Here is a 26610-nt window from a genome sequence, read left to right as displayed (position 1 = left end):
CAGGATCTCCGCTCCTACGCTTGGTCTGTAAGTTGTGGTGTCAGGAGGGGAAGGAAGGCCAGGACGGCGGGGTGAGGCAGCTGCGGTCCCCTCAGGAGAGCCCCGAGTGTCCCGCCGGGCGGGCTTCCCCCAGGGAGCTCCTCTGCACTGCAGGGCCCAGCTCCCTCACACCGCCTGTGCTCACCAAACGTCTCTCCGTCATACATAACACCCTTCCACAGCAGGTTTGGGAGATACTCCATCTCTGGAAACACAGCGGCACATCTGCGTGCGGCTCTTAATAACGGGGCTGCCCGGCGCGGGGAGCGGGTCCCTGAAGAAAGATGCTTTTCAAAGCTGTCTCACCTCAGCACAGAATTTTATTTTTTTTCCCTTTGCCGCTTTCTCCCCCGGGATCTGTCCAACCCCTCTGAAATGGTTTTAGCCCGCTGAAGTCAGCTTTCTGTTTCCAAGCTTTTGAGGAGAACGAATGCCATACGTGGCGCCGATTCTCCCCTAGGTTACATCTCTCCTTCCCTTTGAAGTTCGCTGGGTTGCACAGAGGTAAATGAGAGTAGAATTTGGTCCCTGGAGCGAACAGCGATGTGGGATCACTCTGATTTTTATTTATTTATTTAGTATTTCCTGTTGAGGAAGGACGGACTTTAAGACCCGGTTAGAGTTGGTATCGCGCTCTGTGTTTATTACTCAGATATTGTAAATATATCTATAAATGTCGGCGGGGAGAGCTCGGCAAAGACGGGGCGATGAGGGCGAGGAGTCCCCGCCGCGGGGAAGATGCTGCAGGAGGGCCGTGTTTCCTCAGGGTGAGGAGCGCAGGGGACGCCGCATCCCCTTCCCAGCCCTGTCCCCAGACGAGGCCGGCGCTTCCAAGGCCCCGCGGCTCAGCGGCCGCCGCCGGGGTGTCCCGGTCCCCCGGGAGGGCAGGGCAGGGCTGCGGGGCCGCCGGGTGCGGACAGCTCGGGGGGAGCGGGGGCTGCAGCCTCCGGGGCGGCTCCTCCGCCGGCGGGACACGCTCAGCGCCGCGGAGGGAACCGCGCTCCCCCCAACCTGCCCAGAGACAGCCCTGCTGCTGCTGCTGCTGCTGCTGCTGCTGGCAGCTCTTGGGGGCTTTACGGTCATAGGAGATGCTCCTTATCCTCGGCTTTCCTGGAGTTTAATAGTTGTCTTTAAAGAGGGACATTTATTGGGATAAAAGTGGATCGCAGGCTGCAAAAACTTTGCATGTGTCTTTCATTTAAAAGACATCCAGAACTCCATTTTTTTTCCCTCTCCCCCTCTCTCCCTCTCTCTGTCTCCCTTCCTCCCCTGCCCACCCACCCCTCCTCCTTTATTTTTTCCCCCTTCCCCAAGGCATTTAGTGCTTTTAAGGCACAGTTATAAAAACGCTGCCGAAGCGCCAGCACACGGAGATGCGGGGGCAGGGAGAGGATCTATTTCCCTGGGTCCGGAGCAGGCGTTCTTCCAGAAGGTGCAGAGAGAGAACATGTCTTTTCTCATGAGAAATCCGGGGACGGGAACTGCCCTCGGAGCGGCCCCCGGGCTCCAGCCTCTCTCCCGGGGCGTGCAGCACCTGGCCACTCACCGAGGGCACTCCAATGCCTCTTAGGAAAACCGCTTCCACCTCTCCTTCCCGCCAAAGGGACACCCCACACCACAAAAAACCCTGTCCCACCCCAGGTCCCCGAGCATCCTCTCTGCGCTGTGTCAGGGCGGGGGGCGGCAGCCCCGGCCCGGTGGCGGGGCAGGTAACGCCGGGGATGGAGAAGGATGTGCGGGGCAGCCCCTCTGACAGTGACAGGGAAGGGCACATTGTGCGTGTAGGGATGGCGCCCACAGCTACTCGACAGCGGTACCCGAAAAAAACATCCCTCTACCCCTTTCTCCGGGAAAATATCGAATAAGAGACCGGCTGAAGAAGGAAGGGAAGCTGCCTGCCGGGAAATGTGCTGGACCCGACCTGGCCTTCCCTTCACCTTTGCCTGGGCTCACAGGAAAGGTCCCTGAGCCGGCCCACAGCCCCGGCTGGGCAGCGCTGCCCCGGCACTCCGGCCACCCATTGAAGCCTCGCTCCCTCTCCCCTCCCGCCCCGGCGGGGGAAGGGCCCCCCGAACTGGGCTCTAAAACAGCCCCAGCAGAAAAGACATCGCGGGCCCACGATGCTGAAATCTTCATCTGAAGTGATTGCGATCCCGGGTTCGCTTTACTTGCCTACTACTTTTGCGAGGAAGCAGGGGAGTTCTTTGCTGTAATTCGTGCCTTTTCGAAATAATCCGCTATCTCTCTCGCCCGTGTTTTAATTCTTATCAATGTGAGAAAGGACCAGGCAATTCAACACTTCAAAGCTCACACTTTGGGTGAAAACCTCCCGCTTTCCCAGCCTATATCCATAGGAATGCAGGCATATACGGCTCGTTTCTTTTTCTTTTCATTACCCAAGACTTAAAAAAATAGTTTATTTTAGAAACAGTATTTTTTTTTTTAATTATAATATTTCAGGAGATTTAAAATAAAGGTCGGTTTTAACCAAGCACTTTGCAGACACACACACAGCCCCAACCCCAAATACACACACCGAGGCAGACTGGCTGAGATCTGTTTCATAGCAGACAAATTCTCTTTTAGGCCACTTTCTGATGTGACAGAGTTCTAGTTTTAAATTTCTCTGTTTTCTATTCCCTCTACACAAACTGTCTATAATATTTCTTTCTCTGTTTAACTCTAGGACAAAACTTCTGAGCTGTTCAATAAAAAAAGGAACACCGGTTCTTAATTTTACATCTTCAGAGAACAGGACTGCAGCTACCGACGTATCAGCCAAATCGATTAAAGAAGATCCTTTACTCGAGGGTATGTGCCCCTGAAATTACCTCGCTCTGAGCCTCTCGGGGAGCCGGGGGGAGGGAGGGAAGCGGGGGATTACTCTTTTCATAGTCCCTGGAGAAATGAGAATAGGCTGCGGAGGGGAAATGTCCTTTTTATTTGTCCTCCCTCCCCTCCCTCCCATTCTCCGCTCACCCTCCCCGAATGCTTGTGTCTGTCTGAAGCAGATTTGTCTGTCGAAAACGGGCCTGGAACTCCCTCCTGTGTTGGGATTAGGTCTTGGGGGACCTGGGGTGGAGTTAGGCTGCTTGCTTATTTTCATATTCATTAGAAATGGGAGGTTGCACAAGAAGTCCTGCTGAGCTTCAAGATATAAGAGCAACTTCGGGTTCGCCTTTCAAGACAAGACAAATCAAAGGCTCAGAGGCAAAGAGCTCCCTAAGCACTGAACGCCTCTTCCTCTCTCTGTCCTTCCCTCCCATCCACTCTCCCTCCCTCCCCTGCTCACAGTCCGGCCTCTGTCTAGGGAAGAGGCTCTCAAACAGCCTTAGATGATTATGGATTTTCTGAGCGAGAAGTTTGCCCTGAAGAGCCAGCCGAGCAAGAACAGTGACTTTTATATGGGAGCAGGAGGCAGTTTGGAGCACGTTATGGAAACTTTGGACAATGAGTCCTTTTATAGCAAAACGTCAGGCAGCAAATGCGTCCAACAGGCCTTCAACCCTCTGCAAAGAGCCGAGCATCATGTGAGGCTGGAGAGGACATCACCCTGCCAGGACAACAGCGGTGAGTCCTCATCCCGGGGTTTTCTCCCTCCTGGAGATGTTCGGGGAAGGGCGAGGATTCTCCCGCCCGGGGAGACCAAAGGCGGCTGTGCAGCCTCGGCTCCGGGTGCGAGGGGCTGTCAGCTCCTAGTACAGCCTCGATAACAGTAACAATACTACTGTTATAATACTGCTACCGCTACTATTTAAAAAAATGCCGGGAGAAGGCAAACGCCTGCTTTGAAGAGCTCTTTTCCTTTCAGTGCAGCCCCGCAGCTCCTGCCTTCCCCCCGGCCCGGCCCGAGAGCGGAGCCCGCCCGTCCCCGGGTCCCGGGGGTGCTGCAGGACACGCCGGGCCCCGGGACCTCCCGCCACCCCCTGGCCACCCCCGGCACCCCCCGAGCGGCCCCTGGTCCCCTCGGGCCGCTCCCGGCCACCCCCGCTCTGTGCCGCGGCGTTGGCGCCCGGCAAACCCCCGGGAAAAGCGCCGGCTTTTTGGATGTGGGTGCCGGAGGAGCCCGGGCACGGCCCCGCGGTGCCGACCCACAGAGGGAACGGGAGGTCGCTTGGGCAGCTTTGCTCCCTCCAAATACCGTCCTGCGGCGGCAGCGGGGCTCTGCCCTGCTTCCAAACGATGCGTGAAGGTGATTCTTCCGAAAAGCACGGCGGGCATCCCAAGAGTAGCGTTAAGCGTTTTATCCAGTATTAAAATTTTCTAGCTTATAGGCAAGGAGAATGTGGAACGCTTGCCTTTTTAAAACATTTAAAAATCTTTCTCATTATTCCAACATGATGAAAATCGCTATAGAAAAATAAATTAAAAAAAAAATTCCTAGAAAATTTGGAAAACATGCTTAAGATCAGCTGCAATAAGAAGACTAACAATATCATTATGCTTTTTGACTTCATATAGTCATTGAAATATATATATATTTGAGAAAGTTCTTTTATTTCTACGAAGAAAAGTAAAACATTGATAGATTCATTCAAGTGTAATTTAAAAAAGAAAAACTTATAGAAAATTGATTTTTATATAGGAGTTTTTTCTTAATTAGCTAATTTATTGTGTGCCTCGAGGGCTTTGGGGAATTTCCTATCTATGGATGTGTTGACGGTAAGTATCTAAAAATTGTTTCATTACAATCAGCTCGAATTGAAAGAAATTACTGAGAATGTGAGAAAATCTCAGCTTATTATGTTACATATTGTCTTTGTAAGTTATAATTTCTGTAGAGTTTTAATCTTTTTCCACCTTTTTCTCAGAAAAGGAAAAAAAAATTTGAATTCTTTAACTTACCTCATTACTTTCCCAGTGATGTGTGATACTAAAAAATATTGAAAAGTAGGACAGGTTTTAATTTCTTATTAAGAAACTACTGCAGAATATTTCTTATCTCTACCACTCAAGTTTTACCTAAAGACAAATAGTTCCTGCGAGAACTTTTACAAAGTATATGATACAATCTCTTTTAATAAGTTAATATTTCGCAGAAATGCCCTGTATTTTGTAACCTCATTGGAAAAAAAAAATCCACTTTACAAGTTCAAAAAAAAGTATATGAAATTAATTGAATTTTTAAAGTGAATTTAATTTTTGGTGTAATTTGTGTCTTGATTTGTCAGTTTACAGCTATTAAGTTTACTTCACTGTTAGTTTGTATTTTCATAGAAGGAGAGATTTTTACATTTGGTTCCAAGTTTAAAGGCACATTTGTCAATAGCTTTGTGCCTCTTCTGTGAAAATCTGTTTTGGGCTAAGATTCCTTATCTGTACAACTCTAGCTGATGCTGATTTCATGGATTGTTAACTACTTTAACGGCAGTAGCGGCAGAGTGAAAATATCCAAGTCTCTTGCACAATCTCCTTGCTCTGTAAGTTTCCAGATGATATTTTCAGATATAATTCTCAGTTAAAATTCAACATGATTTAGCACTTTTATTCTAGCTGTAGCTGATATTGCAAATTCCCATTCCATGGTCTCACATAGAAATAACACTACCACGGTGGAATCTCATTCCCTGTGAAACGGCTTTATGTGAACTCCTGGATCTAAACACCTCTCCTTCCCCCTTGATCATTTATTAACCAGCTGTTAACCCATCTTGTATGCAGTGAACTACGGGATTACTAAAGTGGAAGGACAGCCTCTTCACACAGAGCTGACCAGGCCCATGGATAATTGCAACAATCTCAGGATGTCTCCAGTGAAAGGGCTGCAGGAGAAGGGGGACCTGGATGAACTTGGTGATAAGTGTGACAGCAATGTCTCCAGCAGTAAGAAGAGGAGACACAGAACAACTTTCACCAGTTTGCAACTGGAGGAACTGGAGAAAGTATTCCAGAAAACACACTACCCCGATGTCTATGTAAGAGAACAGCTAGCTCTGAGAACAGAGCTCACTGAGGCCAGAGTCCAGGTAGGAACCAGATTTCAGCATTTCTATGACAAATTGTGCATTGCAGGAATGAGTAAATTACACTCTTGGGGATTGTGCAAAAGCCTGTAAAGCTAAAGCAAACAGCTCGTTTTGCCTCATTTCTTTATGGACATGAGTTGTTATGCTCATGTAGTGCTAAAATAACTTGTTATTTTTTAAAATAGCTTGTGTTGCAGTTCTGAACACTTGCTTAGAAGATGAGAAAACAACATCAATAGTAAAGCTGTCTTGATCTCTTGTAGAATTCCAGGCAGTGAAAACATAAATTGTTACATGTTAAGATCCCAACTAAAGACTTGTAGCTCAGACTGATGACAACGCAGAACTCAGATGCAGGGAATTCTCTGTGTGTTATGGCATGAAAATAACAGTCTAAAAATTCCTTATTTCTTTCCAAAGACTATGCAGTGAAACTGCACACACATAAATGTGTATAAATATCTATATATCTGTATACCTATATTTACATATATATGTGTGTTTGTGTGTTTTGTGCCTCTATAAAACAAGAATATAATCCTTTCAACTTTTCTGTATGGAATGATCTCAGAAATCCCAAAATTAGGAGGTACAATTTTTGGTTTTTAAACTTTCATAACTGATGAATAATGTTATTCTAGTTTTTGGAATGAAGCATACTGGTGACTACACAGCGTATTTTTTGAGTATCGTAACTGTGTACAAATGTGATTCATTCAGTATATGCTCATATAGAAATCTAAATAATATTTATGGGTTTTGATGTTCGAAGGTGAGAAAAGAAGCTAAATATCCAGGAAATGCAGAATTTCCTTGTTTAGAGGTCTTCTGTTGGAAAAGGGTGTGAGCCACATTTTGCTAGTTCATTTTAATTTTAGATATCTTCCCTGTTCTGGTAATAATCATTATTCCAATTTAGAGAATAACAGTCCTGTTGATTCTTACAGACTGGGATTAATTTTTTAATTTAGTGACTTGAATATGATAACAACTTCACAAGTTGTAATTAAACACATACTCACACATGCATATAGAGAAATAGACGTCAGTACACATGCATTCAAACTGAAATTAAATCAGAAACACTTTCAGAAAGAAAGTCAGCTAATTAATTTTATAAAGAAGTGTTCTTTTAATGTCTATTCAAGCAGGCATCATATTTATTGTCATCAGAAAACAGAGTCCAAAACTGTGTGTTCAGTTATGTCCATGTGATATCAGCAATGCTGGTGGAATTTGTTTCAGTGGCTTTTAACTCTTCAGGCTCTGTGCAATCCCTCTCCTGAATTTGGTGCAGCTTCCAAGAATGACTTCCATTCATTAGGATTTAATCTTGTCTTTAATAAATGAAGGTAGCATAATGTTAAAACACTTTTCTGACAAATGTATAATTCTGGAATACGGAGAACTACTTCAAGAACAAATTCATAATGAGAACAAGGAGGGAAAATTGAACTAAAGTGTGTCATCTGACTTTTTATCATATTTTTTTTCGAAGATTTAGAGAGTTTGCATGGTAAGAGTATTAAAAAGAAGACAGTAAATGAAAAATATATGTCTATATCAGACTTTCACAGAGTATCTATTTCTATTTTATTTAAACATGTTCTTACCTTTCTTAAAAGATAACTGATCTTTGCATTTCTCATATGTTAAATACGAAAGGACATGTTGATCATTTCTATCCAGAGTAGTAAGAGTATTCCATCACAAGATTAAGCAATTTGCAAGGCCTTACGTCATTAAAGGCAAGCATCTGGCAATTCAAGGATAACAAGCAGCAGATTTCTGCATTGCTTTGTGGAGGAGAATGGTTACTTTATCTCTGCCAAGAGTAAATTTCTAGTAAAGTAGTGTAAACAGAAACATTTTGAAGGATTGTCAAAGGAAAAAACTATGTGCTTTTTCTCATTTACTTCTATGAATTCAAGCAAATTGTTTTATTTAATGTAGCAGAGTGATCAGCTGGATACCTTACCCACATTTCCCTTCACCACCATTTCATCAACATCCAATTTAATATTTGTCCTGCACACATGCAGAGAGAACCAACCTGAACCTAATTTATCTAAGTTGTTCTCTTTCCCGCTGCATGTCAGTCCAGTAATTGGTACCCATTTTAAGAAGATTGTCAAGGTCTTTTTCCGGGGAAAGAACTTCATAACTAAATTTCCTTATCGTGTCCTTGATGTCTCCTGTGAAGACAAGAAATTTTTTTTTGTCTTCCCTTTTCTTTTTCCTGAACCTCAGGCATCATAAATAACACAAATTTACCACCAAGACTCCTAACAATATATACTCAGGACTTACATGCATGAGCCTTGCTTTGATTGCTGAATCTTTTAAAAGATTGCACATACTACACCTCCCAAAAGTCAAAATCAATCAATCAAAATGAGCAAAATATGCCCTAGTTGCTTAAGCAGTATCAAAAGACAGTTGAGTTCTCCAAAGATCAATGCAAAAATGGAATTATAGACCAAACAGTGCTATTTTAAATATGCCACAATACGGAATCAGAAATTATCCCTCAAAATACAAGAAGTATCTATAAAAAACCACCATTCATGTATGTATATATCAAAATGAATTAATGGTCAATGTAGCCAGATGTCTAACCAAGGCCATTGTTTCCTTTAAAAAAATAAATGGTTCAGTTAAAAGTGTGACTTCCTAAAAAAGTCTTAGTGAGCTTGCTTACACTAGAAAATAGTGACTGTTTGGATATTACTCCTATACAGTGGTTTTTTTTTTTAGTAATCCCCTTTATTCATCAGAACAATTCCTAACCAGTCCTAATTAAGCTGTCTAAAGGACAAAAATAAATTATTAAGACCATAGGACAGTGGCAGTTATCAGTAACAGAAAGAAATAGGCATAAAATGGGTTTTTGATATAATACTGGACAATCAAAATATTACAGAACAGACCAAGGAGTACAAAGAAATTTAAAATCTAAATTACTCCATTGTCTAAAGTGCAGTTCTTTTGTCTTCCATCATAAGAAAGAGCTATCATCTAACACCAATATGAAAAAAAAAAATCAAATCACACTAGTTCAAAAACTGTCCATGACATGGTGACTTTTTTATTATCTTCCTGGCCTTTTAGCCTTCCTTATAGGAACCTTTCCTGCTGTGCAGACTACTGTTCTTGTGCCAATTTTTCCCGCCTTTTTATTATTGCACTTGATAAAGATTAGAGACACCTCTAGGAGGCAGATTATGGGTAGTCATAGCAAGTCAGTGGGCATGGGAATTTAAGAGAATGCTTCTTTACTTGCTACGAACTGATCTTTCTCAGGATTTTTTTTTTCCAATAATATAAATGGAAAAATATGTAAATCGAAAATAGCCAGCACTAAGTTAAGCAGGAGTGACATTTCCAAGATTGAAACAGGAAAAAATGAATTTCCAGGTGGAGAATTTCTCTTTTGTAGATAAATAGAAATTTTCAAAGCCACTGTCCAAAATCTCTTATTTTCCTAAAACCCTTTGCACAGTCCATAATTTGTTTACCCTGATGACTCTTTCCTTGTATACTGTAGGTTTGGTTCCAGAATCGAAGAGCAAAATGGAGAAAAAGAGAACGCTATGGTCAGATCCAGCAAGCTAAGAGCCACTTTGCAGCCACCTATGATATATCCGTTCTTCCAAGGAATGACAGCTACCCTCAGGTATGGCAAAGACCAAGCAGTACTTTGGTTCTACATTTGGCAGCTGCCTTAACAGCTCTGGTTCTGTATACTTAGCTAAGATGAAGTATAAGCTAACTGATCTAGAGATCAGGCAGCTTCCTTTTGAGGTGTTAAACATGCACCATTTCTTAATGGATCTCAACAGACCATGAAATAGAACAAATCTCCCACTAGCATGAAACCATAATATAGCCATGAAGAATCAGAACTGAATATATATTGCTGGGGGAGAGAGGCAGAGGGAGAGGACAGCTTTCTCAGACATTTATAGTTGGTCTAATTTGTTTTTTTTTCTTTTTCAGTTTCCTGTTAGTAAGTAGTAAGGTATACCGTGTAATAAATCTTCTGTCTCTGTTCTCCAGTCCTTTGGTTTACTGCTTCACTTCACTCTGCTTTTGTTTGTCTCTTTGCTTGTTTTAGCACATCAAATATTTTTATTCTAGAGCCATTTTTTTTTTCATGTCTCTGGCTTCATGTTGCCTTTACCACATAATTAATTAAAAAAAAAGCACCATGCAAACCACAAAATCTTGATTGGTTCTGTTCCACTACTAGTGTTCTGGTGCTCTTCAGCTTCATTAGGCAGCGGGGTCTCTGCCAACCTTAAGAATATGTTCATATTCTATATGAGCTGGCTTTGGTCATGCTCTAAATTGGCTGAATGAAGAGTTCCTCAAGGTCAGAGAAGAGTGGCTGGAAATGGACCCAGCAGAGAAGGGCCTATGGGCACTGGTTGACAGCAGCTGAACATGAGCCAGTGTGTGCACAGGTGGCCAAAAGCCCAATGGCATCCTGGCCTGTAGCTCAGGAACAGGGCAGGGATTGTCCCCCTGTGCTTGGCAGTGGTGAGGCTGCACCTCAAATCTTGTGTCCATGTCTGGGACTCTCAGTAGGAGAAGGACATTGAGGGGCTGGAGCATATTCAGAGAAGGGCAACAGAGCTTGTGAAGGGTCTGGAGCACAAGTACTATGAGGAGCAGCTGAGGGAGCTGGGCTTTTTTGCCTGGAGAAAAGGAGGTGCAGGGCAGACCTTATCACTCTCTATAACTGCATGAAATGAGATTGTAGCAAGATGGGCCTTGGTCTCTTCTCCCAAGGAATAAGTGACAGGTCAAGAGGACATAACCTCAAGCAGAGCCGGGGGGGTTCAGGTCAGACATTAGGAAGAATTTTTTCACTGAAATGGTGGTTAAACATTGGAGTGGTGCAGTTACCATCCCTGGAAGTGTTCAGGAATTGACTGGAAATGGCAGTCAGTGCTATGCTTTAGTTGACATGGCAGCATTTGGTCAAATGTTGGACCTGATGATCTTGAAGGTCTTTTCCAACCTTAGTGATTTTATGATTCTATGAAGGTGATTAACTATGAACCACGGGTCTTCAGCTCATGTGTCATCCACTCAGTTTAACATGCTTTACCTCTGAAGAGGTTGCATATTACTAGGTTTGGTGCCTGGGCCAGAACTGGCTTGTGTTTCAGCAGCTCAGAACATGGACACAACCATTTCAGCTGTGCTGGCACTTGTGAGTGTGTCTGGTTTTATTTTAAAATGTAGCAGGGCAATAACCCAAATTGCATTACCAACTGCTGCGTGACCTTTTGTTTAGGTAGGTGGACACAATCTTAGGTAGCCCCAAGTAGGTTCATAAGGACATAGATAGGCATTCACTCACAGATCTCATTCAAGGCATTCAACTCTCCTTTGAAGGTCTTTCTGACTTACCTATAGCATCACAACAAATGATACAAGGATCAGTGCTGAAGCTTTGGGATTTCTAGACTAAATTCGTGTCTGCCAGTTTATCTTGTATTTTTGGCAGGATTCTATCTACACATTTCCTAAATAACCAAAGCTTCATTAGTATAAGATAATGGAATAATATTGGTAAGCACTTAAAATGTTTGTCCAAAAATTAATGTTTTTCAAAAATCCCACATTTTAAAACTATATGGTGATATAATCTATAAAATTCTAACCCAATAAAAGATCATTCTGTACTTTCAGATTGTTAAAAATATTGATTCACTGCATTTCTGTTTATATTTTTGTCAAAAAATATCTGCTAGACAGACAACACTACTAAGCTCCAGCCTGACAAATATTTCCATCACTAATTAATAGATTCTTAAAACCAGGAGATTGAAACACAAATGCTAGTCCCTCAATCTTAGATCAAACATCTCTAAAATATTTGAAATACAAAACATGTGCTCATTCACAAACAGTAATGCAACGTGCTCACCTACAACCACAGACTAACAGACTGCAGGTCAACAGAGAGGCACAAATGTGTAATGGAGTCTGCTCACCTGCATGGGAATGCTGCCTTGTGCTCTTCTGTACTTCAAGAACAGGAACAAGGGGCTAAATGAAGGTGTGAGTGCACCTTACATTGCCTGTTTCAGCTGAGTGTTTGCACAAATAGCTTGGCTACATGATAAAAAAAGAGGTAGAGCACTCCTCAGAGAAAAAGTTGGTTACTTTCCTGTATATAAGTAGGTATCCAGGAAATAGAACATTTAGTAAAAAATCATATTCTTGCTAACCTGGTGGTAATTCTTCATAGTTGTCACATTCTTAAAACCTTTACCTTCAGTAAAACCACATCGCTATCATATATATCACTTTTCCAGTGAGAATGCCTGAGACAATGAAAATCTGTTTTAAAAACACATTGACTTACTAACATCATTGCATTCATATCTTTAGAATTAGATGTTCATTATTAAGTGCTTCACTTATGGAAAATAAATACACAGTGCCTGACCTGTTATGAATTCATCAATCTATCCCACAACTCAGGCAGAAAAGGCATTTAAAATTGTTTCATTTTAATGTTACAAATTGATTTCCCCAAAATTCCTTTATCTCATTGTAGTTTAATGTAAGAAAACAAATATCCTTTTTTCCTTTACTTTTATTCCCATACCACATCACCACAGGCATTTCTCTTGTGACAATGAAATAGGCAAATATTAGACAAGCTTTCCCATACTTTTAAATAAATAACTTTTCTTGTGGATTGTGGAACACAGATCACTAGATCTTATTTAAGAATTAACACAGAGAAAAACAGACTTTCTGTTGCTGAAAAAAAAGCAGGTTGAATGTTGAAAAAGGATGAAATCAAGCTGAGAAGTTTACAGCTTTATGGCATAAAGAGCAAGAAATAAAATGAATTTCTGGTGTGCATTATAAGGATTTGCAACCTGCAGATTTTCTGTTTTGAGTCCAACCATGGATATGTTGAGAAAACACATCTTGTGTGCATTCCAGCAGAAGCATCAGTCTCTTGCAGTCAACAGAGGGTGTTGTGGAGACTTCTGCTTAGTCTCTTCACCAATTATCTTCACCAAATACAAATTAACAACATAATGCTGCTATGCATCGTGTGACTTCATAAACCTGACAGGCTTTTCCTGTGAGAAAACAAATCTTTCAACTCTTTTCAGACAGAAGGTTGTCTCTGAATCAGAGAAAGGTTGAGACTGGAAGTGACCTCTGAAGGTGGTCTGGTCCAACACCTGTCTCTATAATCCAGTCTAATTTTGCTGTTAAATTCTTTATCTTCACAATAATAACAATTTACATTTTTTGGTAGATCATAATTCTTTGCTTTGCTCTTTCAGTCTAACCTTAATTATTTTTAGTGTATATTGACTTTAGATGTTAATTTTTTGGTTCGGTTGGGTTTTTTTGTTTGTTCTTCATTTGTATTTTAATTGCTCATCTACCTGCCAAGAAATCGAATGTCTTCTAAATTGGCCAAATTCTGCATGCATGTATCTTCCATTAATTATACTGTTAAAACCTGGGTTAGAGGAGGGCAGTTTGTACAATATTCTAGAGCAATCATCTGTTATGCAAATGGTTTTTTTTCAAGGCTTTAACAACATTGTGCCAAAATCAGATTTTTCTAGGAAAATTTTATGCGCAGTGATTTTCATTCATTTTAATAAAAGTTTTCAGTTTCATTAGTTTCAATGTTTGAACTTCAAGGTTCTCTTGCAGATGCAACACATTGTGGTCTAGGTCATCTTAAGTGTGCTCAGCAAAACACATTTTCTAGACAGTTTTAGCTTAACTAGCAATATCCTACTGGTGATGTGAAAGTGAAGATGACACATCTTTTCATCAGTGAGGAAATGAATTCAGATTCCCTTCATGGGGAAGTTTACTTTGTTTCACCAGAGTGAATGTTAGCAAACAAGCCATACTTGGTTTGATCACTTAAATACAGTGTAGAGTGTTATTAAATATGTCTCAGGATATCTGAGGCATTGTTGAAGTGCCGATGAACAGGAGTTAAAAGAAGGATCCATCCTTCATTTTAGGCAGCCATGGCCAGATAAGTATTAGACATTTGTGTTTAGGAAATTTAACCGAAGGGACTTCTATGCCAGACATGGGTTCCCTTTACAGCTGTCAAAAATCTGATCAATTAAAGTTTTTATTCCTAAAACATAAGGTGTAAAATGATCTCTAAACATTTTTTTTTTCTGATACCTGGTTCAGCTGCAGTCATCTGTAGTTATTTTACATAAATGTATAAATGATATGTTGGAAGAGGAACAATTAAAAGCCTGTTAAGCTTTGTTCTTCTCTTACCTTATTCGTCTTTATTTGACTCCTTCTGCCACCCTGTGTTAGTGGGAAGGCTCTTGTTACAAAGGGTACTCGACCTCATCAAATTCAGTGATTACCTATAAGAACTAACAAGAAAACCTAAGACAAAATTTCATTTTACCCCCTTATTTATGCACACAAGAGCCTATACTATAGTCACACAGACTTCCAGTTTTCCCTGTGTGAATCAAATTGATAAAGCGGATTTTTTATAAGTCATCAGTACATAAATAAACATTAAATTGTATTGTTGAAAAACAGATAAAAAAGCTCAACATTTTTCTCCCACCTAGACCCTTTCCTTTCTTTTCGTATTTCCTCCTTTTTACTTGTTATTTGAATCACATTCATTTGTTATAATTTTTCTTCTAAGTTCTTTTAAAAGTATTATTTTCACACCATTCTACTTTGCCTTTTAATATCACATCTAAAATGTTTGGGGATTTAAAAAAAATTCTCGAAAATGCAGGTAAGGCTTGGATAGGATAGAATTTAATTTTTTGTTTCAGTTGAAAAAAACTCAATCTAGTGCAGGGGGGAATCCTAAGACAATGAAAGATTTTCAAAAGTATGGGAACCTGTGATATAGACAGTGTAGAAAGAGAAGAAAATGTTGAAATCTCAGAATCAGAAGGAAGAGGCTGAAGTTTGCATTCCATCCACTAGAATGATAAATCAAATTAATATGTTGAACAGCATGGAGTCACATGATGTGTTGGCAGTCAAAGAGTGTCAAACTGGTATCAGCATACATGTGTTAAGTACTAAGTCCTTGGATCATCATTATAGTTTGCTCTAGCCTTACTACATATGGCTAATCCTCATTAGCAATAATCAAAGCTACATGCTTGAATTAAATGTTCATATGGAATGTATTAGACACCATATGTTATATGACTTAAAATTTCTTTTAACTGTAGTAGACATATAAATGACAGTTAATCACAATAGTTCATTAAGGCTATGGGTACACTGATTAAGCAGGAGTAGATGTGGCAGACATATCTGAGCTAGCTTCAAAGAAGTTTTATCACACCCTCATGCTATGGAGCTCAGGCTGAGCCACCACCTGCATTGTTTGTGTCTTGCTGCATGTGTGCTCACTTGCATTTCTGTGGCTGATCTTCCAACAAAAGTGAAGTGACACTTCTAATCTTTCTGGGTGGTGTCTGTTCCACACAAAGTAGCTTATGCACTGCATTTTATTTTTTCTTGGTAATAAACCACCACTGTATGTGGTCCTTCTCATAGTCTCAATATTCAGTTTGTTGCTATGTGGGGTTTTTTTTGTGAAACATGTATTTCTTTAAGTGTGGGTGACTTTACTGGGGCTTAATTATATGGCAAATTCTTTTTTTTTTTTTTTTTCTAAGATACAAAAAAAAAATTAATAGTATTTTTCTAAATATGAAATATTGTCTTTAACTGTATCATAGAGTAAAAATACAATTAATCCATATTGTAACTGGCCTCGAGATTGCAGCAGAGAGAGTCACAGTTTGCAAAACATCCCATACAAGAATGAAAGCTTGATGACTTTACAAATCCTATATTATTTTGAAGCTTAGCAAATTTATTTGCTAAAGCGTGAAATATAATGGTCAGATTTTTAATTTGTTCACCATGTGTAAGACAAATGTGGACTGAAGGGGTCTATCACATATTTTAAAACTGTATCATTAAACCTCTCACTAACATGCTCTAATTAGTATTTTATTTATATCTGAAAATTGTGTCTAGATATAAATGTAAAAATACAGTAAGAGTGGTGAAGCACTGGGACAAGTTGCCCATAGAAATTAACGAATCTCTGCAGCTGGAGTGACTCAAAACATGGCTGAAGGGGCCTTGAGTAACCTTATCTAAATTCAGGAGCAGCTGCAAGCAAGCAAGGGTTTAGAAAAATAATCCCAGTTTAAATTTTTCTGAGAATCTACAAGCTTGGGAAGTACAGGCAAATTTCTACCTGTGTTTTGAATGTTTTAAAGAGGCACCAAGAAAAAAAATGTGGGAAGTTACAGACCAAATTAATTGTGCTGATGGACTAGGATTGACCAAAAAGGTACAAGTTGTGAACCAGTAGTTTTGAGCAGTTTACCAGCTGTTTCATTTAATCTCCTGAAAGCAGCTCCTTGTGCTACCTTGTGGTAGCACAGATTTGATATTTTCTGGCAGTGCAAGGAGGGGAGTGACAAAAATTTAGCAAATTGGTTCTCTATAATTGCACAAATTCTTAACTCTTCATTTAGTGCCAGTCTTGTTTTCTACAGAGTAAATGTGGAGTTTCTGATTACTTACTAGAGTAATTGTAATAACATTCAGCACATACAATATTTGTTATGTAATATAATAATGGCATCTCTTGATATCTAGAGATCTCAAGAGACTAGAATTTTGTTTCCCATGTGAAGCACTAGAACAGGTGCACTCAAACAGAAGCTGTTTGTGCTCACAGGGATATCTGCTAGAGACGCTCTCTAGTCTGGATTGGCAGGTGACTGAAACAACATGAGTCAAGAGTTTGGTGATGGAAGAGCAAAGCTAGGAAAGTCATAGTAAAACTCCCAGAAAAAATTATATGATATTTATGTGATTTCTCCAGGGGCTGCATAGAAAGGCTGAAGCTCAAGGAGCTTGAAAGTTTAACAGAAAAAAAGCAATGACACCAAGCAGGATGACCAATTACCTCAGCTCATTTTCCTCTGCAGTGTCTAACAGGTCATGTGCCTAGGAAATTATATCATAACCATGTTAACAACCATAACTCTCCAGTTATGTTCTTGTCACAGCTATGAAATCCTATTTCTTTTTCTATCAGGAAGGGGGTGTGTGCATGTGTATTTGTGTATAAAACATACAGTAGGTAAATATATTGAAGGGCTCTGGTAATTTCATCGTAACCACAAGAGCAAAGCTCAAGTTGTTTGTGATGTTAACAGAAACCAGAGATGGGTTGTATGTATGGCCTCATTCACAGTCTCTGAATTGCCTTTTATATAGTTCATGGATCACACAAGATTTTAAGAAGAAAAATATTTTCTTTAAATTCATGTACATAATGTCGCTTTTCCTTCTAACCTACCAGAAGAAGGTCTGATCATTTTGACTTATTGTGAAACATTACTGTATTTATTTTTAATACAGGAATACATTCTGCACCTAAATTTCACTACAAGATATTTATGTTGTAAATCCTTGTAAAGAAATGAAAATTTAATACCAACTGTGAAGTCATTCAACTAACTAAAATGAAAATTGATATGACTGAAACATAGTTTTGGAAAGCATAACTGCCTCTTGAGAGAAGATGCAAAGCTTTCCTAGTGGCATTCCTGAAGTTAAGTTTAATAATTTGGATTCCTTTCTCTAAGAAAGAAACCTAGGGGATTCCTTTAAAAGTTTTAGAAATTAATAACTTTTTCACATGTTTCTTAAAAATATTGGGATATTTTAGGATTTGCAGCTAAATTAGGTTCTTGTTAACACCTGCGCAATCTCACTGATCCTAAATTGAAAGGGATTTGTCCAGGATAAAAATATCAGCAAAATTGGTGGTACTAGACTGAGTTTACTGCAAACCAAACTACTCAAAATATGGAAAGAAAGAGAGATTTTGTGATTCCTCCAGACCACATAGGTTATTGAGCATTTTCTAACTGAGCCTCTGAACCTTTTGAAGACTTCCCATCATGACTGTATTAAAGGCAAATTGGTTCATGTTTGTATTTAAACTTTTTTTTTTTTTTTTTTGAAAATTCTTCCCATAATTATATCTGTGCTGCCTGAGTGACTGCAGCATTTGACATAGCATTTTTTTAGAAAGAAATTTCAGTCAGATAAATGAGACCTTGTTGCATGTAAATTAGCTTTGGAGATTATGAGCTCCTTCAGAAATAGCTCATGTATTAGACACTGCGTAGATTAACTTGTTTCTCCCTGGGGAAATTTGTCTGATTATAAGTCAAGACTGGCTCAGGTAGGTTAATTAAGGAATAAAAAGGCAACTGGGAATGATGTCAAACTGTAGAGACCCTCCCACGGGCTGACGTTTGAGTCTTCTGAAAAGTGATCATGGGAGGAGGCAATCGGGAAGTTCTGAAACTTCTTCTAGATTTCCTCATGTAGAACTTTAGGAGGCCCACAAGAAGGAGGAAATATCTTCCATATCTGTCCTCAGACACCTTAGTCCCCCCATTGCCTCCCAGCAGACCACCTGAAATATGCAGGAGCAGAAGCCTGAGGTGTGCCCAGCTATGTGTGTGTGTGTGTGTGTGGAAAGGCACGTCCATGAGTGTGTGTGGAACTACAGCTGCACGCGTGCATGTCTGTGTAAACAAGCTGAGCAGAGTTTGGGGAGATGTGTTGTGACCATGATTTTTCCCCAGACTTTCACAGGAAACTGAAATGGAGCATTTACTGGATTATTATCTTGCGGCTGGAATTCCCAAGGAGCCCAGAGTAGTTTGTCAGCTCCTGATGACCTTGCTAATACAACAGTTTAAAATATTAACTTTTAAAATAAGACTATTTCATCCTTCCTATCTGCATTTGATCTCAGCTAGATGAGTTCAGCGAACCATAATTTATTGCTTTAGCTTGTTGGTGGTTTGGTATGTGCTGTTGCAAAGTGAAAGGACAATGGGAGAAAACACAACTCTTCAGCCTTAGAAACATGTTTTCATTCTGTGTATGTGCATGTGTGTGTCTGTCATAATTCATTACTTCCCCTGACCTCTACTTTGACAGAAAAAAATCAATCAGCTAGAGAGATAACCTCTATATCTTAAAGTCAAAATTCCTTTGTCTATGAATTTGGAATCTGAATGTAAAATTAAGTTTGAAGTGGGAATTCACTTTTCAGTGCTAACTGAAGAGTAATTAAGTTACTCCAACTTATCTCAGAGAACAAAGACACGTGGGCTTAATCACTGTGCATCAGGGCAAGGATACACTGAACAGACAACAGATTTTAGAGTGAAGAGAAATTTAGCAAAGGAAAACAAATAAGGAAGGATATAGTTACTGGCTGACAAGATCTGTACTGTGAATGGAGGTTAAAAATGTCTTGTCTGATGTGATTTGTACATTAAAAAAATCAACATTCAGGAAAGAGATATATATATATATATATATATAGGTAAAAGTGGAGGAGACATACAAAGCTGTATATTGTGTAGTGATGCATGCAAAGGAGGAATGACTGGGGAAGTGTGAGTATGTCAGAAATTATATGATATACATGTAGTACTGATAAAGAGAGAGTAGAGAGTTTGGAAAAACTGAAGGACAGTTGCTGAGTGTAAAGTTTGATCAAATCAAAGGGAACAGAGCAGGAATGAAAGACCAAGCAGTCTGAGATAACAACAAGAGCTGACTTATGTTAGGTCTTAAAAATCTTCCTGTCTGTTCATCTAATTAACAAACAACTGAAAAATACCTATCCATAAATAGCATCTATACATGGATGGTAGAAGGCCTGAGACTCAGAATAAGGCTTTAATTGACTGCCAAGTATAGAAAGGATTATACATCAAAGCTTGAATACATGGTTACTCCAGACATTGCTGGTAACCGCAAAGTTTGTGTCCTAGTCTGTCATGCAATGTTTTCCAGGGATGCACAGTGCAGCTTGTTAAGGCTGAATGCTGAAACAGAAATGCCCTCAAAGTATAGTTTCACATAAAAAATCATTGAAAGAAATTTTATATTAAACCTATCTTTTAAATAAATTTAAGAAAAGGTCTTGAATGTATTATCAGAAATTCCTGTGGTTTAGGGTTTCATTTGTTTTGAAGTAATTTCACAAGGCTTCTCATTATTAAATTTTTCAAATACTTGTTGAGCTTTGTCGCTTGAGAAATCCAAATTGGTTTGTTTTGTTCACCTTTTTCCTACCACTACAGAGGGAATTCTAATGAGGAGGAGCATTTATGTTGAAATCATCTATGATCTTGTGCATGCTTTTGACACCTTTTCTCTGATGTCACTTGTGTGTTTCCATTAATTTCATTGGCTGGCTGGGTTGATGGCATCCCGAGCAAGGTTCAACATCTAGAACTACTAGACATCATATATGGATCCATAGGGCAAATAGATGACAGAGTGAGGAACACGACTCATCAGCCCTTGTTCATAAGTGAAGAATCTCTTGTTTTGACTCATGATCTCTTCATACTATTTTCTAACATGATTGCAGAGAACTTGTTAAATACTTGTTGCTTGTTTCAGAGGAGAACTAATTATGTGTGAACTAAAGCAAACCAAGCATTGCAGAAAACAAAATATGAACTATCTAAGTTTAATTGTATTTGTTTTATATGTTCCAGATTCAGAACAATTTGTGGGCAGGGAATGCAGCCAGTGGTTCTGTGGTTACCTCCTGCATGCTGCCACGAGATACGTCCTCCTGTATGACACCTTACTCCCATTCACCCCGGACAGATTCTGGCTACACAGGCTTCTCAAACCACCAAAACCAATTCAGCCACATGCCCCTCAATAATTTTTTCACTGACTCATTGCTTTCTGGGGCAACCAATGGACATGCTTTTGAAACCAAGCCAGAGTTTGAAAGGAGGTCCTCCAGCATTGCAGTTCTACGGATGAAGGCCAAAGAGCATGCTGCCAATATTTCTTGGGCCATGTAATATAGCAGTACCCTCTCTCAATTTTTTTTTTTTTTTTTTTTTTTTTTTTTTTTAAGCAAACTAAAACCATTTTTATTTCCCATATTTAAAGGGAACAACAATAAGCTGCTGTGTGTGGAATGCTAGAAATCACAATATACATGATGTCTGCTTAAAGAAATGCAATATAATATTTAACAATAAACCAAGAATAAACCAAATAGATTTACCATTCATCAAGCTCAACAAGCCCTCTTTGTTTTGCTTTTTATATATGTTTTGTTGTACCCATTGATGAAATATTATTATAGAACCTGAAAAAAAAAAAAGAAAAATAAAACTACTAAGCAAATGTGTCTACTCCATGGTTTTTAGCAGTCCTGTATAAAAAAATTCATGCTTTACAAATGCATCCTTCATAAAGGAACGACTTGGTAAAGGATAAGAAATTTATTATACTAAACCCATGATGTAAATCTCTAAGCACACCACGCAAAGAAGGAAATATATGACCGTTCATGTTGTAGGTAGAATTTGTAGACTGAGTTCTCTCAGCACTGCACTGCTGCTCTAAGCCAGCTCTGCTATTTTGCTAAATGTATGTTGAGCTTGTTGAATTCATATCAATGAATAACTAATGTAATAAGAATGTACTACTTTATCTTATGGAGTTGAGTGTATTTCTATTAAAGATAATGAGATATTTTTTTGGTCAAATATAATGCTTGAAGTAGGGCCACATTGTTTACTAGAGTTTTCAGTGATGTGCACAGATTACATGTCAACTGGTGTACCTAAATCTTACAGAGTACATACAGGATGTCATGAAGCTTAGGTGACTAAAAGACAACATGTAATAGTACTCTTACACTTTTAACAGAATACAGATTAGGGAAAAATCCCAAACAACACAACACTGAGGTCTTACTTCCAGTACAGCCCATTTTACTAGGTTTTGCTACTCTATGGTAAAACTGAAACAAAAAACCTCCAAGACTTGTCAGTTTCAGTTTGTAACTTATCTTAAGATGATATTAGAGTGCTGTTCATTTAGTTTGTTACATTTTGTTGAAGCTTGGCTTATATGCTTTCCAGAGTGTAAGAATAGTTTGGTACCTTTAAAGTATACAGAAAAATCTTTTTGACTGCAATGGCAGTAGGATTTGGCTCTCAGCTCCCAGCCTATCACAAAGGAATTAAAATGTCAGCAGACTTTCTGACATTTCTGGTGGAAAAAAAAAATAGAGGAGAAGAAAAATACTTTACATCTGGAGAATTGATATCTGCTTTGATTTACTTCTCCTCCCTTTCCCCTGTCACATTCCAAGCTCCTTCAGATGAGTGAAATGTCAGCCTCTTTGAAAGCAACAGTCAGCCTCTCAGGTTCATAAAGGCAAAGTAAATTAATTGAAATAAAGAAGGACTTGCATGGCTGTGATTAGAACAGGATACAACTCTCAGAGCACCCCCAGCTCGTTCTTGCTTTTCTCTCTGGCCATTAGTTAGGAACAGAGGGTGCTTGGGGGAAGAAGGGAAGATTGGGAAGCAGATTTCATCACAGCAACTGCAGAACTATCAGTGCTCACAAAAACAAACACACAGGAATTCCCAGATTTTCTCTTCTCCTGCTCAGAGGGGCTAAACTTGAAACAAAAATAGGAGATGGACTCATTCTGTAGCCTTTCAAGGAAATAAACAAACTTGACTTTGAAACCATGAGGATCAACTGAAAATGGGATTTTTACAGCAGTTTTACGCAGCTGAAAGGAAAGTTGTCCTATTTTCCTCTAGTAATAAACTCAGATTTTAACACATACATATACTCCAATTTGTGGTTTCCTGACTCGATTCTCCTTCTAAAAATTAGCTTCAACTTTTGCCTGAGGAGCTGGAAAAGAGTATTCTGGCTAGAAGTTGTCTTTTTCACTTTTTATGGTCTGTTTAAACAGCAGTAAAACTAGACTTATGATTCAAAGAGGAAAAAAAAAAAAAAAATTATTGGTGCAGGTAGATGCATTAGTTTTGGATAGACACTTTTGCCACATGCAGAAGGATGAAAATGGTCGAAATACAAGGGATTTTTAGCAAACTCTTTTCAGTTAATTTTTTTTTTGTTATATTTTATTAAGTTTCCACATACTTATTTTAAAGGTATAATATTTAGACCGTGCCAAAGTGATTTCCAGAACTTTTTATTGGAGTTTTATTAGTGGACAAAGAAAGAAAAGTTTAGCCAGCAATCTCCAATCCATTTCTGGTTTTGCCTGTTTCAATTTACTTATTTATTTTCATAGCAGAATTTGCTATTACTTTTTTCTGAAATGCCCTCAAAATAATTAGTACAAGGTTTTTTATGTCAGGAGTAGAATGTAACAATTCCAAGGAATTTATTACAATTGCAGATTTATTACAGAATAAATATTCATTTTCAAAATATTACAACAATTTTAGATGCTTGAAGCCTCCAAAATCAAAGGGAAAAAAAAAAAAAAAAGACTATATCATCTTCCTGCTGATTTTAATTAAGTGAAAAGAGTGCAATTCTAATTAATTCTTCATCCTCAAATCTAGCAATGGAAATTTTTCCATTTGTTGCTTGTTGCTAGCATAACTTTATACATTAAATAAGTAGGTATTCAAGCCCTCATTAAACCTGAGGTGTGATAAGTTGCAGGCCTGCATTAAGCTTGTCGTGCTCTTGCATCAGCCTCGTCTCGAAGAATGAATGATAGCCTGTTGGTTGCAGCGTTTAATTTAGCTAATGAAAAAGTATCTTCGTGTTAGATGTCAAGTACTACAACAGGGTCACATTCTGCCAGTTTCATTTAGCGGAGCTTTACTCCGTGAGTAGTCGCATTGATGGGAGTGAGACTACTCACATAGGCCAAAATTGTGAATCACTTGTAAATGTTTATTCACAATGGCCCCATTCATGCAAAAAAAGCCTCTCAGCACAACATGAGTAATCGGTTCATAATCAGGCCCAGCTTAAGGTACCATTCAGCTCTAGAAAGGATGGCAGAATATGGCCCATGCTGGCTTAAGGCCAGACTCAGATTTTTTAACCAAGATGAGTAGCTCCTTATTCCATAAATAGTGCAAAGAGATCCAACAGGGCTATTTGTAGTGTTCTCTTTTTCTGAGAAAATTCTAGAAATGAGACATTTCAATATACGTAAATAATTTAAGAGAGTTTCTATGGAAGAGAAATGATTTTATTTTCTACCAGATTGTACCCCCACATTTGACAGGATTTGTGTTCTTGTGTTTTGTTTTTATCATTTAATGATTTCTTCTCTTGAGCAACTAATCTTTTCACTGCTTCTTGAACATGTGGAAAATGCACTAAAAACAAAAGGAGGTGATTTACATAGCCTTCCTGCCAAGCATGGTAACTAATGTTTGAGATATTGGGTCCTCATGCTATACTGAGAAGTAAATTTATAGAACTTTTGGGCAATGAGTCCCTTCCCTGTTAAAAGAGAAAGTGAAATATTGTTCTAATTATTGATGCATTGTGTTTTCTCCTGTGATTGATTAATCAACATTTTGAAAATCTTAAGCCTGCATTTTAACAAATTTCTAAACAAATGTAAATTTACCTCTCAAATGTAAATTTATTTATATTATGATTTTTACAGACTCATAAGTGATGAGACGACACTGCATTTAGCAGCTAAAGATACACTTTTCTTATGACCAAAATGATCAGAGAAGTTTGACAGAAATGATTTCTATCTACAGTTTAACAGTGTTACATACCATAGGAACATATCAATAAAAGCATCTTCTGTTGCTTAGAATAAGTTGAAATGAGCTATATTTCTTATTTCACTTCTTTACTGTCATAATATTTTGTACAACAAAGTGTGGAATCCAGTCAATATGTTAAAGTAATTTTATTTTAACCGCAAACTTTATAGTAAGGCCCTGAGGTATAAAATTTAACAAATCTATATTGTGCATTTAATAATGAGATAGTTTAGCATGATAGAAGTAAATTATTTTGTTTTGCAAACAATAAAATATTACTGGTCTTTTTTTCCAAAATTATAAAAGTTGTTTTATTGATAAAATTTTAAATATCCATGCTATTTCAAAATCAGAGTTAAATCAGGCTGATCAGATTTAGAACCCATTAAACCCACTTATTTTTCTTAGTTTCAAAATATTTTCAGGCGAAATTCTTTCTGTAGCAAGTATTTCTTCCCTGTGGTGGTTTAAGCCTAGCCGGCAGCCAAGCCCCATGCAATTGCTTGCTTACTCCCACTCCAGAGAGATTGGAGAGAGAATCAGAAGGGTGAAAGCTGGAAAACTTGTGGATTGAGATAAAGACAGTTTAATAGGGAAAACAAAATGCCATGCACACAAGCAAGTAAATCATTCACTTCTTTCCATGAACAGCCAGGTGTTTGGCTGTCTCTGGGAGAGCAGGGCCCCATCACAGTAACAGTGACTTTAGAAGACAAAGGTCATCACTCAAAATTTCCCCGCTTCTTGCCTCCACTTTATATGGTGTATACCTTTGGTCAGCTGGGGTTACCTATCCAGTCTGTGCCTCCTCCCAGGCTCCTAGGCATCCCTACTTCCATGCCAAGGTAGCAGTTCAAAAAGTAGAAAAGGCCTTGGCTAGGTGTAGGCACTGCTCAGTAATAAAAAAACCATCTCTACGTTACCACAAATCCAAAACACAGAGCCACAGCAGCCACTGTGAACAAAGTTAACTCTAGCCCAGCCAAAAACCAAGGCATTCCCTCAGCACTTTCATACCCAAATAACAAGTGGCTCACTCATTCCCAGAATGCAAACTTATTCATCTGAAATAATCTTTTTAGATTTGGCTGGCTTTAGAATGATGAAGTAGTGTGCAGTGAATGAGAGTATGATGGCTGGGGACAGAATAATCTACTGGGAGGAGCGTCAGAGTACAATGAGGGAGTAAGGGGAAAACCTAAACCCAGTGCAACCCTCCCTTCCCTCTACGCCTAAACCATTCCTCCTGAATCTCACCAGGACCTGGCAACACAAGGATTATTCTATTGCCACCTTTCCAGTATGGATTTAAGGAGGGATATAAAGAATCAAAAGTCTTGAAGAAGTAGGGTTGGTAAGCGTATGACTGTCTTTGGCAATATACACGTACTGTGAAATCAAGAGTAGAGTTGTAGAGAAACATCTCTAATCATGAATTTCAAGATTTATTTTTCCCTGTATTTTTGAGGCAAGAGGAGGACAGAACATTAATGGAAAAGCACAGTGATGGCTGAAACAGTGAGTCCATTCCTGAAGCACAGCCATTCTCCTTTGCACCAGTGACTCATTAAAACTGATATGGCTGTGGCATGCAAATGAAAGAATATATCACAACACTACCACACAAAATAGTTTTGAGATATTGCCCTGTTCCTGACTGTTATTTTTAATCTCTTTAAATAAAAGCATAAAAGTTACATACTTCCTTATCAAATCTTTTCAAACATTCCAGACAAGACATATAATACAAAGTAAAAAGGCCAAAACCAAGTCAGTAACTCTTAAAAATCCATTATTGTCTCAAAGAATAGGGGTTTTTGAACCCTTATACTTGTGAGGCCTCACACTCAACAGCTCACCTTCAGCTTGAGTCATACTGCCCAACTTCATAACAGTGATTA

The 26610-nt window shown here is 39.1% G+C and overlaps 1 protein-coding gene across 1 annotated transcript; it reads left to right on the top strand.

Annotated features, from left to right (window-relative positions):
• Positions 1-3237: 3237 nt before the first annotated feature.
• ALX1 (ALX homeobox 1) lies at positions 3238-24869 on the top strand. The gene is made up of 4 exons (XM_083859005.1): positions 3238-3609; positions 5701-6005; positions 9553-9681; positions 20657-24869. The coding sequence occupies exons 1-4, from the start codon at positions 3375-3377 to the stop codon at positions 20975-20977; spliced, it is 990 nt and encodes a 329-aa protein (XP_083715131.1). The 5' UTR covers positions 3238-3374; the 3' UTR covers positions 20978-24869.
• Positions 24870-26610: the final 1741 nt, after the last annotated feature.

This window comes from Zosterops lateralis (assembly GCF_965231275.1).
Source record: "Zosterops lateralis genome assembly, chromosome: 4".
NCBI lineage: Eukaryota > Metazoa > Chordata > Aves > Passeriformes > Zosteropidae > Zosterops > Zosterops lateralis.
Note: the sequence above shows the minus strand (reverse complement) of the source record. Positions and strands in the feature narration are given on the sequence as shown.

What these genes read in the sequence shown, in the direction of transcription:
- ALX1 (XM_083859005.1), top strand. Translation starts at nt 3,375, where the DNA reads ATGATTATGGATTTTCTGAGCGAGAAGTTTGCCCTGAAGAGCCAGCCG. An exon ending in TCACTGAGGCCAGAGTCCAG is followed by an intron (nt 6,006 to 9,552) that starts GTAGGAACCAGA and finishes TGTATACTGTAG; the next exon opens with GTTTGGTTCCAGAATCGAAG. An exon ending in GGAATGACAGCTACCCTCAG is followed by an intron (nt 9,682 to 20,656) that starts GTATGGCAAAGA and finishes TATATGTTCCAG; the next exon opens with ATTCAGAACAATTTGTGGGC.